This window comes from Motacilla alba, chromosome 4 (assembly GCF_015832195.1).
Source record: "Motacilla alba alba isolate MOTALB_02 chromosome 4, Motacilla_alba_V1.0_pri, whole genome shotgun sequence".
NCBI classification, from domain to species: Eukaryota; Metazoa; Chordata; class Aves; order Passeriformes; family Motacillidae; genus Motacilla; species Motacilla alba.
The window spans coordinates 34718949-34736735 of NC_052019.1; the positions used below are offsets into that span (position 1 = coordinate 34718949).

The 17787-nt window shown below is 36.7% G+C and overlaps 1 protein-coding gene across 6 annotated transcripts in view; it reads left to right on the plus strand.

Moving 5' to 3' along the window:
• Positions 1-17787, plus strand: part of VEGFC (vascular endothelial growth factor C) — an 83964-nt gene that overhangs the window by 38793 nt on the left and 27384 nt on the right. For all 6 annotated transcript variants that reach the window (XM_038135284.1, XM_038135285.1, XM_038135280.1 and 3 more), the window contains exons 2-3: positions 12497-12710; positions 15323-15513. In XM_038135284.1, the coding sequence (XP_037991212.1) occupies positions 12497-12710; positions 15323-15513 (405 nt within the window). The remainder of the gene's footprint in view (positions 1-12496; positions 12711-15322; positions 15514-17787) is intronic.

Genomic DNA, 17787 nt, shown 5'->3' on the forward strand with positions numbered 1-17787 from the left:
GAATTAATAATACAAACATGCTGTGGCAAGCAAAAATGTTTAGAGAAGTCAACAAAAGCCATTATGAGCATTGGTAAGATCATATAAAAATCACCAGATTGCTTTAATAAGGACCTGAAATGTAACCGAGTAGGAAACATACTGTCTTTGCGTTTTAGCAGAATGGCTGATATAGTAGTTATGTGAGTAGGTTTAGAAAGCAAATTAGAATGTTTGAAATGAAAATTATAGCAGCAGTAAGACAAAGATGGGCTTCCAGGTAACTATTATTTAAAGTCCAATAGTGTTGACTGTGGAAGAGCCAAAAAAAGAAAAGGATTAAAAACAGAAACTGCATTTTAGGGCTTTGGAATGGTAAAAGTCTTTAAAAGCTCAACATGATATTTTGGGCTAGTAAAACTACAGATACTGTAACTGTAGGGACTGAAGCATATAACACACAGTGATGTATAGATGCAGTAGTTAAGCTAGGAGGCTGAATCCTGTAATCCTCACTAAACAAAAATCCCATTGAACTCAGTAGAAGATTTGCGTGAACAAGGAATGTATAACCAGGCAATTAGAGACAAAGTTGCAGCCTGACCTTGACTGGGCCTTTGTGCCTGTGATTAGCTGTACCCAGAGCATCTGGGCACGTTTGTTTAAAGGCACAGTCAATTTTAATGACAGCTCAAAAAAGAAATACAATTATGCCATAGTTTAAGTTCTTATGGATCCAAATGACGGATGCAGATAATTGCAAAGAGACATATTAAGGCAATACTTCTATAATCTAAGTCTTTTGAAACAGCAAGTTCTGTGTTCTTTGTTCCTTTCCTTCTCAGGAAAAACAAGAATTTAATAGATACTGCTCAAGTTTTGGCACTTATAATTAAGAGGCAGCTATTTGATTTTCTTAAATGTAAGAGAGTGTGGGAGATTATTGTGTGAGGTATCAGAAATAGCCTCTAGTTAAATTAATACAAATATCTAATAGCATTTGCCATGCATCCATTTACATTTTTCCTTCTTTTGCAATCCTAGTTCAAATAAATTTGAAAATCAACGAAACACTTTCTTTTGAAGCAAAATTTAATTCAGCATACCAGAAATGTCATTTTCACTGCCAGTTACTCTAATGAGACATGTGTTCTTGTGTCTGAATCTACTTTGTTTGAAAAGAGCAGCTCTTAAAGCATTGAGGAAATTGCAGTTCTCAGTAAAAGAAATGTTAGAAACATACAAGAACAAACAGAAGTTGTTTCATGGTCTGGTCCTGTAAATGGTGACCTCAGTGACTACAATGGGCTCTTGGTATTACTAAGTGTGTGTCCAAAATTCCGGTGTCCAGGACTGCAATCCTGTAAATACATGTGTGTGCTTTGTGGTATGTGCAATAAGCTATTGAGGAAAAAAAGTCAAAGGAATTCTTCTACTGCATTATTTTTGTGTGCACATCATTCCATCATGGTTTTATATGAAAACCATTATAAGTAATCTCTCCAGATTGTCTTTAGGAAGTAGTTTCATATGCTTTGAAAAGCAATTCCTGAAAGGTTGCCAGTAGTGCTAGAGAATTTGTAATTTCTCTCTGCATAAGTTTTCCTGTTTTGACACTTTCTCCTGCTAAAATCTAAGAAAACCTCTAGAACCTTTGATTTTGAAGATTATGAAAATGATAGGATCTATTTGTTTTTCAGAAAGTTGAGAGCCTTTTGTTGGTTTTTTTTCCTACTTTTTGTATCAGAATATGTCAACTCAAGATATGTACCTTTACTGCTGGAGAATAAAATCTCAGGGTGCTCCAAGTTGGAGACTGGGTGTTACACAGTCATAGTACTAACTCACTTTTACTCCCTTATTTCTTCTCCCATTTCTGTTTTCACGTCACAAATCTGATGGGTTTCTTTACCTAAAGTTCTTCTGTTCAAGACTCTGTGATGGAGTAACTACAAAATGCAATGACACAAACCCATTTTTTTTAAATTAAAAAATTGTTTATTTCTATGAGCAGATAAAAAGATTAACCTTAGTAAATATTTCACTATAACAGTAAGGTTTATGCCTATGCTTAGCTTGATTTTAAACATCTTCCTGACATCTTTCCACAGACTTGTAATAACTAGAGCCTCTTTCTCCCTTTCTTCTGCTCTCTGTAGGCCTCCTTTTAATATATATAATCCATATAAATCTGTTTTATTTTTCATTAGTTTCTGGGCCTGGATAAGAATGGAGGCAGCTCAGCAAGGTGGTATAGGACAAGTTTCAACTAATGGCAATTATGATGGATTTCAAGATGCAATGTTGTTTCTTCCATCAGGGGTTATATGTTGTCTCACCATTCAATGGAAGTTGATTCCTCAGGGCATACTTCTTGCAATAACTTCATTCTGCAGTCAAGCCTCATTCAAAAACTCTTCTGATAGCATACTCTGTTCAGCATTGGATTACTCTATGTCCTGTCAGTGTAAATTAGGATCTCTTTTAATACTGCTGATGTTCCCTGATCCTTTTTAAGTAACATTGCTGTACAATACGCTATTCAGAATAATTTAAGCCAAAAGTAATGGGCAACATACATTTCTCCTGATTTAGTTGCATGAAAGGAAATTGTGACCAAGTCTCAATTTAGTTCTTGGATTTGCCATTCTCAAGGTTTCATTTGCCTTTCCCTATCTCTCATGCCTTGCTGGCAAATCTCTTAATACCTGTCAGGTTTTACATGGTACAGTAAGCTTTCTCCTTTAGTGATACAAAAGCCTGACTTCTCTTCTTGTGATCAAAGACCCTTGTTGTTTCTTTTTTTTTTTTCCTTCCCCATCACTCAGAACAGGTATGACAGCTCTAAAGAACTACTGATTTTTTTATACTGTAGTTTACTATGAAGTTAGCCAATCAGGAAAAGCAAAAAGGGGGAAAAAAGTATTACAGGCTCAATGTCTAAACAAATGGGTCTGTCTCTGCATAACTTACCTGTAACAGGTGTTAAATTGTGGTCCAAAGGATGTTTCACACAGAATTCAGAGTAGAACAAATTTCCAACACAAATTACCAAGTTAGGCACAAACAGGTTGTGGGTAGCTGGTCCTCTGAACTGTATTAATTACTCGGGCTAAAAAATGTTCTCATTCTTTTTGCCTGTATTAGCAAAGCTCCTTTTCATAAAATATTTAAGTAATAGCTTGATAACAAAAATAAAAGCTTCTTCTGGTACTTTTTTTATTGATGAAATCACACAATTTAATACCTTTGTTTCCCAAACCTGTCTGATATGTTAGTCTGGTGTGTTACTTTGACTTATTAAATAGACTTGTGTCAAATTACTGAAAAAACATGATGCTAAATAGCGTAAACCAATAATAATGTAATTTTAATGGCATATATTTAGAAACCCTAAAATGAAGTAAAATGCACAGGTTTCTGAGCTCTTTTATTTGTTTCCTCTTTCATATATAGAAAACCTGTTTGTAATAATTTAAAACTAAGACTTTTAAAATAGAATTACTGTGTTATTACTTCCTCACTTTTCTTTAGATTTTGTTGAATTTTAGTAGTGTTGTTTTTATGGCTGGAATACTTTTTTTAAATAGTGACAGAGTAGGTGGTCTTGTAATTAATATTTCTGTACGGATCTGTAAACTGTGCAAGATTTGTTTAACAAAACAGAAATCATGTTCTTTTAGATTAAGACATTTGTTTAGGAATAAAGTTCAAGTTTGTCTTTGAAATGCAAAGATGTTGTTTCATGGCCTGTGAAATTATTTGTTTTATGAACCATTTTTAAAGTATAACTAATTCAAGAAATTTCTGTGACCTGTTGATAACTATTTAGACTATGGATTAATTATATTTTCTCATTGTTTCAAATAGTGATTTTAAAAACTTGGTGAAAAGGCAAGTTACTTAGTAGTGAGAGAAGTTATTCAACAATAAGACACAATGTGTTCATGTAGTCTTTCCTGCTATAAATGACTGACTGCATTTTCTAAAATTCAAGGATAAGCAAAGGTGTTGAATTGAAAATGAAATACTCTCATCACAGTGAGAACCCATGTGTTCAGCATAACTCAGAAATGTTCTTACAAATTTATTATTCCTGTCCTTAGTGAAATCTTCTTTTATGAACTATGGACCTGCAGAATAGAAAACATGACATAAAAACTACGTACTGCCTTCTTGAAGCCAGTCCCTTGATACACAGCCAGAACTCCTACTCACTGACTAATTAGGATCTGGGATGTATTCATGTAGTGCAGGTATTGTGCTCAGGCAGTGTCTCAGAATGTGCTGGCATTCAAATTAAAATTAATTTTAATTAATTTAAAATGAATTTACCCCTTATCTCTCCACTTAGTAACTCTCCATTTGCTACTGTGGAAGTTTTTAATTCTCACTGCCAGTTTTACACTTGCTCAAGATTGCAGTTCATTGCAGTGCTACCATGTTAATAATTTTCTTCAAAAAAAGACTCTACATTTGTTTGTTTTTCTTTGACAAAGCTAATGATAGTTGTTAATAAAAGCAATGCCAGTGAAAGCCAAGCAAAGACTGAGAATAGGCAGCCTTCTTTGAGAGGCCTGATAGTTTATTCTGTTGTACTGATTTTGATGGAATACATGTGACTGTTGAAAGGAAAACAAGAGGTTACAGAATACTTCTGGTCAAATACTGGAATCATCTGCCCAGGGAGGTGGTGGAGTCACCATCCCTGGATGTGTTTAAAATAAGACTGGATGTGGCACTTGGTGCCATGATCTAGTTGAGGTGTTAGAACATGGGTTGGACTCGATGATCTTAAAGGTCTCTTCCAACCTAGAAATTCTGTAATTCTGTGATACTTTGAAAAAACAGCAATATTCAGACCATATTAAAAAAAAAAAAAAGCTTAACTGGCGTTTTATCTTCTTCTGAGAGAGTAAGATATTTTAATGAGGAGGATTTCTAGTAGGAGTGCAAGTTTTTCTTTTCAGAATTGTGTGCTTTGCTTTTCTCAATGTTAGTTAAAAGTTGCTTAAGTGTTCAAAATGAACATATTGTTTTTATAATGTGTCAAATTCTACAGAGCTGCCATGTGACAGCCACCCAGATGTCTTGTAGACACAGCGCACGCAATCAGCAACAGAACCTTGCTGGCTGCAGTGCAGAATGAGCTGGCATTCTCATTCCTATCTGTGTCCTTCCTGGCAGGGGTCTGTGCCTGTTAATCACCTTGATATTCCAGCAATCATCACAGCGTTGTCCTTTGTTTTCACTTTACAAATGTTTTTTACTTACAAAGGGCTTCCCCTTCTAGTTGTGCATCTGGTCATTCATGGCGCTGTGCACATTTGTCACCACTGGTCACTGGAGCTGCTGATGACCAAGAGAATAATGCACAAATCTCATCTGGTACAGATTGCGCTGCCTGATGCCGCCAAGATTTAATCAGATGTAAGCCTTTCAGCAGCAATAATCCAAATCCTTATTGATTCCAAATCTATCTGTAATGCTAGCTGGAAGCTTCAGTGCAAGCCTTAGAATCAATTAAACAATCCAGATGAAGCTGCACTCAGACAGCGAAGGGTTATCCCACATATTTGCAGCCTTTGACCTTTTTTGAAAGATCAGGCTGAAGTGTGTGAGAACAAAACCTTTCCTGTTACTATAATCTAGTTGTGAAATTTCATCCAAAAAAAGAGTCTAGCTAAGGTGTCACAATTCCTTGGTCTGAAAACTGCCCTTTGTTATAGTCAGGAATGGTATTGATTGCCCAAGTGTGTAGAAACCTGTGAGAACAATCTGTCCGAAATGAGTTTCTAAAGCAATCAGGCAGCAGCCTACAGAGCTGCTCTAGAAAGCAACTAGAATTTTTTTTTCTTTTCTCTCTACTTCCCAGAGAACTCAGATTAAAAAAAAAAAAACGTATTTTCGTAAGTAATTCTCATTGAATATATGAAAGTACCTGCGTTTTTTTAGTGAAGGTTGAGAACCACTGAGGAATGCAGGTACTTGAAGAATAAGTACCAGCCAAGAAGCATGTGTCAAAACCTCAGCAGCAGCTAAATATTTGACTAAAGGACTTAATGTAAGTACCTTTGTACAAATCTGTAACCTTAGATATTGTTCCAGCATTGTCTAAGGATATATAAATAAAATATTGCCCTAAAAATGCTGACATGCATAAAATTTAATTTCCCTTAACATGGAAATTTTACATTACTGACTACCTTAGCCTAAATACTTGTACTTTTAAACTGGTGGAGCAATATTAAGTAGTATAAGCCTAGGATGATTTTCTAGCAGTTTATGCTAGAAATGGCATCTCAAAACAAATGGTCAAAATAGGAGAAAAAGGAAATGATACATAATATAGAAGTGACACTTCTGTAGTCTTAAGTTTATCCTTATAGCCAATGTCTTTTTCTTCCTTCTTAGCAAATTCTTTTGAATTTCTTCCCAAACTCATTTTCCCTCGCCAATCTTTGTACATTCCTCATTCTTCCCATTTATTCATTTTCTCTCCCTGATGCTATTCTTAATATTTAAAATGCCATAGTGCATAGAAGTCACTTCAAGCAAAATATAGTTCAGACTGATTTATTTATTTATTTTGTACTTTGAGTCTTACTTTTTATGTTTGTTTGATGTGCTTTGTAAGCTCTTTGGAGCAGAGACTGATTCTAATCTCTCTGCTCTTGTCATGATGTTTTGATTTAGTTCATATTAACTGCAGTGGTCTGTCTACTTATTTGAAGTGATGTGAAATTAAATTTATGTTCACTGTTACTCTTTGGCTTCTGTAAGACTTGTTACTGTATTGAATGGTAACTTAAAGTTTGCAACTACAGTCATCCAAGTTTGCTGGTGACAAATGAGTTCATGGGAGATCAAAATCAGGGCTTTTCTAGTGATACAGTAGAAGTTGAATTTAATTCTAACTATAGCTACAATTTTTAATTAAAATATTTTTATTGGCATGAACGTCTAAAAATACTAGCTCTGAAATACATGAAAACTGCAATAAATGATTATGCAAGTGAAGTGTTTATAAATACTTTTGCAATATTTCCATTTGCTTACAAGTAATTTCCACATTCAGATTTAAATACTTGATTTTAATCCATTTCAGTCAATCAATAAATACAGAATATAAGCATCTTAAAACAGAGGGGTTTATAGTCAGCATTTTCCTATTCAGAATTGTCCACAAAATCCTTGAAAATGAAATGAGCTGACAACTGTAGTCAGAACAGATACATAAGGTACCATTATAGCATATTACACCATCAATTATGTGTCAAGCATGCTGCCAAATATTAAGTGTTCTGACCTTTGTTATTAATAATAGAGGCAAGCACTGGGGACATTTGAAAGATTAGTAATGTAATGCATGGAAAATCTATTATACATTTGACTTTGTTAATAGATATAGAGCCTATTTGGTATCCTGCCCTTTCCCTTGCAAGCAACAACTTCATGAAAAACTGGACATACCATGTAATAGAAAGTCACATTGTGAGAAGCATACTTTGACAGAACGAAATATTCTGAAGTTAAATAATAGAAAGAGAGCACTTGTCATCAAGGTTTGCACCTTTATTTATATGTATTTGTCACTTCCCCTATTCCTCATGAAAAATGAAATTAATGAAATGGATAAGTGTATCTTTATTGTATTCTCCATTCACACTTGTATTTTTAGGTTGTTATTTTGCTTAATATCACCTAGCATCTTGTAGAGTTTGGCTAGCCAAAAGTTTAATCAGTGTCTTTCTCTAGAATACACCTTCTAGCATTTTCAGATGTTTATGCAGGACAACACTGATAATAGGTAAAAATTATAAAAAATAGTAGAATGGTCAACCAGAAGATAGAGATAAACACCTATGAAGGGAGTGGTGGTGATTAAAAAAAAAAAAAAGTTCAAACCCCAATCCCTTAACTGACTTGAAAATGCCAAGAATATAGAAAGCATGATAGAGAAAACTCCTTCCTGTTCAATCACTCTTGGCACTATTTCCTGCTTCCTTCTTATTGTAGAACATAGATTCCAGAATGCATTACCAGTAAAACATTAAGCTGTTGGTCCACAATTTCATCAGGAGCACTCTGTAATTGTATGAAAATCAACTGTCTGTTTGAATTTATCAAAAAGTGTTCTTCAGTCCTAAAAGTCTCTTATTACAACCTGTGCTAATGTTCTATTACTTTTTTTTCCTCCCTTTGAACTTCACATTTGGGAGTAACTAACTTGGTGACAGTAGTTGCAGCTACACGCCATATTTCTTTCTGAACTTCACTAATCCGCACTTGCATAAGAAGAATGAAAAATAAGCGCTTCTCTAATCTCTAGTACGTTTTTGTTGATGTTGCTTTCTTTGTGTTGTCATATAGTCTAAATGTGTTTAAGTCTCAAATTGTTTTGCAATGGAAATACAGTGTCCTACACAAGCCAATGCATAATCAAGAAAGAGCAAAGAATAAAAGATATGGACCAAGACAGTATATTTTTGTGAAATTACCAAAATTTGCACAAAATCAAAATGTTGCCAGACTATTATTATATTTACAGAAGCAGATTCATTCTTCCCTTAAAAAATAGGAAAATCTTTATGATGATCCTTAATGATTTGATGCTTATTCTGTATGCAGGACACACTCTTGTAAGCATCTAGAACTTCAGATTTCATTTGATGTTCATGTCAACAAGATGTTTGGCTGTTTTACAAAATTAAATCACAAGTTCCTTAAACAAGTGTTCCTCTAAAAAGTTTTCCGCAGATGAGAATAATTTGCTGCAGTTAAAAAATACATAGATGTACATGATGAGATCGTTGATCTGTATCTCAAGGTAACACTAAACATATTGAAAAATCAACATATATTTTCTATTTTGCTCCCTAGCTCTGGGCACTAGGTGCATTATATTTAGTACATATATATGAATTTCCTTCTCCTTTTCTTTCTAAATTGGAAGTGGGGAGAGAACAAAAGTCTTCTAGTGATCAGATTGTTTTTCCATTGTATAAATTTGAATTGAAGCCATCTTTACAAGTGAATTAAGCTAAGCAGAAAATATTTCAGATGCAATAATTAGGATTTTTTAAAAGTAATTTTATATATCTGCTCCATAAGTTGTTTTCCTTTTGTTTATATTAAGGGAGTACTCGGAGAATCATAGAATAAGCTGGGCTGCAAGGGACCCATCGGGATCATTGAAGTACAGCTCCTGGCCTGCACACAGCAGCTCCAAGAGTCACATTATGTACCTGAGAGCATTGTCCAAACACTCCTAGAATTCAGACAGGCTTAGTGCTGTGGCCACTTCCCTAGGGAGCCTGTTCCAGTGCCCAACTACTCTCTGGGTGAAGAAGCTTTCCCTGAGACCCAAACTAAACCTCCCTCAACTCAGCTTCATTCCATTTCCTTTCACTGGCTTTGTGATGAAATCAATGTCTGCCCCTCTGCTTCTCCTCGTGAGGATGTTGAAGACCACAGTGAGGTCTCCCCTCAGTCTCCTTTAGAGTGAACAAACCAAGTGTTCTCAATCACTTCAGACCCTTCACCAACCTTGTGGTCCTCCTTTGGATGCTAATAGCTTGATTTTTTTTTTTTTTTTTTTTTTTTTTTTTTTTTTTTTTTTTTTTTATTCAGGAACCAAAAACTGCACACAATATTCAAGGTGAGGCTGCCCCAGTGCTGAGCAGAGAGGGAAAATCCCCTCCCTTGCCCATCTTTGCCTGATGTCCCTCAGGACATGGTTGGCCCTCCTGGCTGCCAGGGCACTGCTGACTTAACTTGACATCAACCAGGACCTCCAGGTCCCTTTCCAGAGCGCTGCTCTCCAGCCTCTCCTTCCTTAATCTGGACATATAGCTAGACTTCCCTGTCTCAGGCTGTAGGCACATTGCACTATGGTCCATGGAATATCCAGGGTAAAATAAGACTTTATTACATTTGATACAATGCACAATAAAAACCATTAATTTCTTCACATTTTGAGTTTTATTCATATGTATTTAATATATGTATAAAAAATTTTGTGTCCAGCTGAAAAGACATGACTTGATTGCCTGACCAAAGAGGAATTAGTCATCATTATTTCTAATAATTATTTCCAATTATTATTTCTAATAATTTCACTTTCCTGCTTCATGCCTGATCTATTATCAACAAAGTAATGTTGAGTTTCATTACTTATTTTCCTGATGCTCTAGGCTGTACTCTGAATATCTGCAACATCAGTAGCCACCGTTTTGTCTACTATGGGCTGTATAGGCTTTTAAGTATTCACCAAAGGTGGCAAAGCTTTGGTTGAATTCGCTTTCCATGTTACCCCCATGATCTGCTAGGACTTCCTAGGATCAGCTACTGGATGGCCAACCATGGGTTTTATTCCTCTGCCTTTTACATAACAGCGTGGCTTCCAGCCTTGTGACAGGATATACACGCTGTGCCATGCGTATTCCCATCACGTGGCAGACGTGCATCTGCAACGCTGGCATTGTGCTGGTGCAGCAACTTGCTTCCTATTACTCAAGGGCCATGTGCTGCAGCACCCTCAGGAAACAGTTTGGCAGGAGTGAGGCTGCTCAAACCCTGCGCTTCTCACCTCTCAGGAGGTGCAAGCAGCAAGTCGCCAAATTAGTTGTTTGTTAAGCTTGGATTTTTTGTTTGTGGCCCACTGATTGAGACCTTGAGTGGCATCCTGCAAGGAGAGCAGGGGGAGTGAAATTCTCTGTGTTACCATTAAATTTGAAATCAAAGCTCTCAGAAACTGCTGGATGCATGGCTTGGGTCAGGGATGGCCCTTCCTATGGTGACAAGGAAAGAGATGAAATCCTGCATGGGCACATTTCTGAGACAATGGCTTGGTTGTTGAAACCTCCCAGGACAGTCGTCTGCAAGGGCACTGTGGTTAGTGAGGCTTAAGTGAAAACTTTTCTTTTTAACTTCATAACACTTTGTCAAATTAAACAAATTTACAATTGGTGTTAGAATAATAGAATCACAGAATGGCCTAAGTTGGAAGGGACCTTAAAGATCATTTAACTCTAGGCCCCTTGCCATGGACAGGTACATCTTTCACTACACCAGGTTACTCAGAGTTACATCCAGCCTGCCCTTGAACAATTCCAGGGATTGGACATCTACAGCTTCTCTGGGTGACCTGGTCCAGTGCCTCATCCTGTTCACAGTTCTGTATATAACTGTGTTTACACAGAAATTAAGTCTGTGAATTTCCCTTGTCCTGAGGTGTTTCTGCTGTATTTGACTCTGGATAAGGGAGTAGATGAAACCGTACATGCCATTTTATACCCTCACAGTTGTTTGTGAGACAAGGAGCAGTTTTGCTTCAGCTGGGCTAGTTCTGAGCTACCTGTAATGTTCAAAATCATTGAACTGAAAGTTTATTTTTTGTTAGTGGTAGAGTCGGATAAGAAGTTGTAAATTTCAGTTTATATAGCTTTGCATTTCTGCATTTAGATGTTTTGCACTCTTACAGGTTTTTGGAGTAGAGCAACAATTTTGTAGTAAACTACAGAGAGTCTCCAGCCAGTTGATGCATTTTGTACTAGTGTACCTCTGTATTTTGTGTCTCATACTGCCATCTAAGGGCCATCTCTAAGGGCTGAGAAGGTGGCTAAAGGTTCTTCAATACTCTTCTTTCTCCATATTTCCCTTCCCTTTGAGAAGTCAGCAATCCTTGGATGAGAAAGGTGAGAAGGGGTAAACACCAGTCTTTTGATGCAGTATGTTTCATCTAAGAAAAAAAGAGGAATCTTCCTGATAAGTGATAAACTGGAATGTAAATCTCAGTCATTCAGAAAGCTACAGTTGCAATGAGTTTGTGTAAAGGCCAGAGAATAAGAAAGCAGGAATACAGGATTTGAGACTACTTCTGAAACAGCAAGGGAGTGTGAGGTTTAGACCCTTCAAGGTACCTTAATCCTCGTGTCCTACTGATTTAGGAAGTAGTGCTTAACAGAATTCGTTTATTAAGATTTTCCCTAGAAAGGTACTCAATAACATGATTTGTTTCTTTGTTCAGTATTTTGTTTGGTTTTTTTGGGTTTATTTTATCTGGTTTTGCATTTCTGGGTGTTTTGATTTTCCGGGACTAAGGGATTAAATGGGAAAAACTTGGTGTTACTTTAGGAGTATATGATATTAAATAATATGAACATCATTTAAATATTTTGGGGTTCAGGAATTCAGAATTTTATCACAAAAACTTATCTTCCCAGGATAAAAATGCTTTTTTAAAAATATAATCTACAAACTGTGTTTGTGTAGGCTTAATTCTATAGCTCCTTTCTCACACAGATATTTTGAACTACAAGAGTGATAAAGAAGTGGTGGAAGAAGCAAAACATTTCATTGTTTGTCAATATAGTAATGTTGGCATTGACTGACAGAAGCAGTTTTTATAATGAGGACCCCTTTATTTTACAATGCATGACTTGCTTTTCAGGGTAGTTTCCAGCAAACTTTGTGTACCAGAGAAAGTAATTAATCTTGCGTGTTACTTTGGCAGGCTCATGGAAGCAAAGACCTGGAAGAGCAATTGCGGTCTGTGTCCAGTGTGGATGAGCTCATGACAGTACTTTACCCAGAATACTGGAAAATATTCAAATGTCAGTTGAGGAGAGGAGGTTGGCAACACAACAGGGAGCACTCCAGCTTTGACACAAGATCAGACGATTCCCTGAAATTTGCTGCAGCACACTATAATGCAGAGATCCTGAAAAGTAAGTACAGGACACAATCCATGTTCCAGCACACAAAAAATGAAATTCTGAAGGCTTGTCAATTGTGTTAAAAACACTCTAAAAGCTAAGCATTGTCATTAAACCAACCTCAACAGTTTGATAGGATGTGTTTTCTATAATAGAAAATACTTGATAGTCAGCCTTTCATAATGAAGCAAATCACTCTGCAGACATATTTTAGGTATTTCCATTGTATAAAAGTGCTTTCTTGGCTCAGTAGAGAAAGTGAAGTGCTTGTCTTCAAGTATAAGGAATCCTGATTTGTAGAGGCTGTAACAGTTTTGCAGAAATCAAAGAGGATGCTAATAGTTGGGTTCATTGAAGTATTTCTTCTCATTTTCTGCAGTTGCATCACAGCTGGTTATGCTTTCTTCTCTTATGCATTATGGCTTTGAAACACCAAATAATCCTCTTGTAACTTTTTCATGTTACAAGAGGATAGTTGTAATGATCACAGAATCACAGAATAATGAGGTTGGAAGGGACCTCTAAGATCATCAAGTCCAACCTATGCCCTAACACCTCAACTAGACTATAGCACCAAGTGCCATGTCCAGTCTTTTTTTAAACACATCCAGAGATGGTGATTCTACCACCTCTCTGGGAAGACAATTCCAGTACTTTATTATTCTTTCAGTGAATTTTTTTTTCCTAATATCCAATCTGTACCTTCCCTGACGTTGCTTGAGACTGTGTCCTCTTGTTCTGTCAGTTGCTGCCCGGTGGAAGAGACCAACCCCCACCTGTCTACAACCTCCCTTCAGGAAGTTGTAGAGAGCAATAAGGTCACCTCCAAGCCTCCTCTTCTCCAGGCTAAACAACTCCAGCTCCTTCAAACATTCCTCATAGGGCTTGTGTTCCAAGCCCTTCACCAGCTTTGTTGCCCTCCTGAGGACATGCTCAAGCATCTCAATGTCCCTCCTAAACTGAGGGGCCCAGAACTGGACACAGTGCTCAAGATGCAGTCTCACCAGCACCAAGTACAGGAGAAGAATTGCCTCCCTTCTCCTGCTGGTCACACAATTCTTAATGCAGGCCAGGATGCCATTTGCCTTCTTGGCCACCAAGGCACCAATGATGTTGTGCTAAAACAAGCGAAACAGTTTTCAAACCAATATGTTTGAATACCTTTCAGTGTTTCAGATAGCTTGGATGAAAATATATTAATTTACAGTTTAAGCCAGTGCTTGTAGGCAGAGAATGAAGGATTTATAGCAGGAGGTGTATTTTTGGACATGATATTGGAAATAATGTATCTTAATGGGGAGTTGAAAGTACACACAAGGCAAAATTTCCATTTTTGTTGAATAGCTCACCAAAATCTAGTGCCAAAAGGGAATAAACTTACTTACAGCTGTAAGTCTTAGGGCTGTTTAGTGTAAGATTATATTTAGTAAAAGGCTGTAAAACATGATACAAACTCTTTGCCCAAATTTGTGTGGGTAATCTGAGCACAAAAATCATTCATCAGATTAAATCACATGCTGTGCATAATTGCTAAATAGTGAGCTTTACTTTAAATTATACCCTTCTAGTTAACAAGCTAAACATGTATTTAAATTAATTTCATACTAAGTGTATAAAATTAAAAAATCCTAATATATTAAATCCAGGTAAAGTATTGTGTGGGGCTGGTTAGAATTACTTTGCAGAAGTGTGCAGAACTAAAGTGCAGACTTCACTCAAGATGAGACTTGCCCCAGGTGAAGAAAGGACACGTGCAGCTTTAGCTGCTGGCCAACAGTTTGAGGGAGGTGGTTCTGGCCCTCCCTCTGCTCTAGTGAGACCCATCAGCAGTACTGTGCCCACAGTGTCCAGCTCAGGGGCCCCCAACACAAGAAGGCTATGGAGCTGTTGGAGCAGGTCCAGAAGAAGGCTGTGAGGATGTTCAGAGGGCTGGAGCACCTCTCCTATGGGCTGAGAGAGCTGGAGCTGCTCAGCCTGGAGAAGAGAAGACTCCCAGGAGTTCTGGGAGCAGCAGCCTTCCAGAACCTAAAGGGGGTCTATAAGAAAGATGAGGAGAGATGTTTTAGCAGGTCCTATCCTGATAGGACAAGGGTAATAATTTAAAACTAAAGAAAGTAGATCCATACTATATAAAGGGAAGAAAACTTTTACTATAAGGATGGTGAATTACTGGAAGAAGTTGCCCACTGGGATGGTAGATGCCCCATCCCTGAAAACATTCAAGGTCATTCAAGTTTGGATGGGGCTCTGAGCAACCTGGTTTGCTTGAAGATGTCCTTGGTCATTACAAGAGGGTTGGACTAGGTGGCAGGTGACCTTTAAAGGTCCTTTCCCACACAAGCCAGGCTATGATTCTGTGCTTTAAGGTCTCCCATGCCTGTTAGGTCTCCTTTTAGTTCCACTGTGACTTTTCATCTGCTCCATGGTGATATGTCACATCCCTATCGAAGGAGAAAAATCAGCTAGAAGGTACCATAGAGAGATATGTGTTTCACTGACTAAAGAGTGTGACTCTAGAATTTCATATTCTGGTTTTGAGGTTTAAAAAGGAATCCTAATTTACTGCAGGATAGTTTTGATTTTAACAGTTACTTTATAACATGAAATTCCCTGTAACTTGGCAGGTATCGATACTGAATGGAGAAAAACTCAGTGCACTCCACGTGAAGTGTGTGTGGATGTGGGAAAAGAGTTTGGAGCAACTACAAACACCTTCTTTAAACCCCCATGTGTATCCATCTACAGATGTGGAGGTTGCTGCAATAGTGAAGGACTTCAGTGTATGAATATCAGCACAAATTACATCAGCAAGACAGTAAGTTCTCACCCTTTTACAGTTCTTGTAAATACAAGAACTGTAATACATTTATGTTCATGCATAATTTAAACTTTCTTATTGCTACTATGACAAAGGAAATAGTTGATTCCAAAATACACAGGAAAAACAGCTGAAGACATGACTACCTGGAAAAAACCCCATATTTAACACTCTTTTCACCAAAATATTTTTATTTTTCAGGGGAAAAAATAAATGATTATGTCCCATTCTCAATTTTGAGATTATCTGTGAAACTTGATTCTCTCTTTTTTTTTTTTTTTTTTTCATCTACCTTATGCCTGTATGGGGCAAGCACTTCGTGGAAAACTAGCCTCTAATTTTATTGGTGTAGACTGCTGCAGGACATGTGCAGGCAGGATACATGTTTCAAATAAAGACTTTTAGGAAGGGTGTTTTGCTATATTAAGACATACTAGCAGTATGTACCTGTTTTGTTGTAATGCATCTTCTTCCAGTTTTGTTCTTCAAGTTCAGGGTTAGTGATCAGGTAGGAGTGTGCAGTGATCATGCGCTGAGCCTGAGAGCTGCCTTTAAGGCAGCATATTCTATGTTATTCTAAGTAGATATAGGAATTATCACAATTATCTTTCAACATTTCCCTCAAAAATCATGTAAAAATAGTCATACTTAAAAGCATTTCCTAGGGTATTTTCCTGTTACTAAAGTATTTGGTAGGGGTTTTGTTGGTCGTGGGCTTTTTCACTTTTTAGTGTAAATCTTGCTTCCTTTTTCAAGAGGATTCATCTAGCTGAAGATGCAGTACATATTTATAATGAAGACCAAAAACTGCATGGCCAGTTATAAAATTGAAGCCCTTATACATGTCACCCCTTTATCAAAAAACTTGTTAGTGCTCTGAGCCTTTTCTCAGAGAAATGGGGGGAATTAGGGAATTTTCTTTACATCCCCTTATAAAGGGAATGTAAAGAAAACAGCAAAACCCACTAATTCTGTAGAGTGCGTTTTCTGCCCTCATTTCTCACCAAATCTGTCTGAATTGGTATATCCTTCCAAGAATTTTCAATCCTAAATTCAGGCTACTGGTAGATAGCCACGCAGCACAGCAGTAATATAGCTTAAATGAGGACAGCTACAACACTGACTTTGTTCAAGTCTTACCATTATTTCATTGTTAGGATAAATCATTGTCTCAATTCCACTTGCTTGAAAGGTGCAAATTAAATTTCATTTTAAAACCCAAGAAGTGAGAGGGTTTTTTTTTCCTTTTTTTTAACTTATTGGTAAAGTTTAGCTTACCAAAATAAAGAATTGTCTAATCACAGAGAGAGCTGTTCCACATAACACAGATTTCCTGGTTTTTGACCACTATGTCAGTTTGGGCTAAATCATATATTTCTCTTCATCTTACTGTTCATATCTGTTGAGTGAAGTAATTTTTTACCCAGTAGAAAATGTTTAGCACTGAGTTTCTTTTTGAAGTTCTTGATGTTATTTGTGACAATATGATGTAGTTAAAGATTTGAGAGACTCTGAAAAGGAAAATGTTAAAGGTCTTACTAGAAAGAAGAGGCAATAACACTGTTTTGTTTTCTTACTTATTCTGTAAAAGCAAGCAATTGTATCTATGAGTTTTCTGTCTTGCTTCCAATTTCCAGTTTTATCTGGTCCTTGACAGAATGCAGTTTTAAAAGAACCCTTAATAAAGGAACAGACCTATAGCTATATATCTTCATTTGTCACCTTCTCAATTTTTTTAAAATTATGTGACCACAGTTTAACCCATATCAGAGGAGAATTACAAAGAAAAAAAGTATTGGATTCAAGACCTTCTGGGGTATTCAGGTGCCCTACACGTTTTCACCAGTTTCTCTTATTTCCTGAAAGAAATGAGTACAAATAGTTTTCTCATAATTCACTAATTTTTAGCTTTATTTTTTGTGCATAAACTCCATAAGATAACTTCATGCTGTTCACCCTGCAGAAAAAGTGCTTAATGGGAAACTAATTTTTTTAGCTGGAGTTTTTACTGTGAGGGCAAGCTCTAGCATTGGTTCCAGACATTAAAATGCAAAGAAAGATTATATCAGCTTTCATCAAAATTAATTAAAATTTAATTTTTAGAAAGAACTAAGCACATAATTTATTTTTATAGGGAGCAAATAGTTGATTTCCAGAAGAATGGACCAGATCAGATGTTGCCAGATTGCCTTGGTGGTAATGGTCTAGAGCAAGGTCAATAGTTTGTAGTTCAGGCTGTTACTCCTTTCTAGCTACTTAACTTTATTGAGA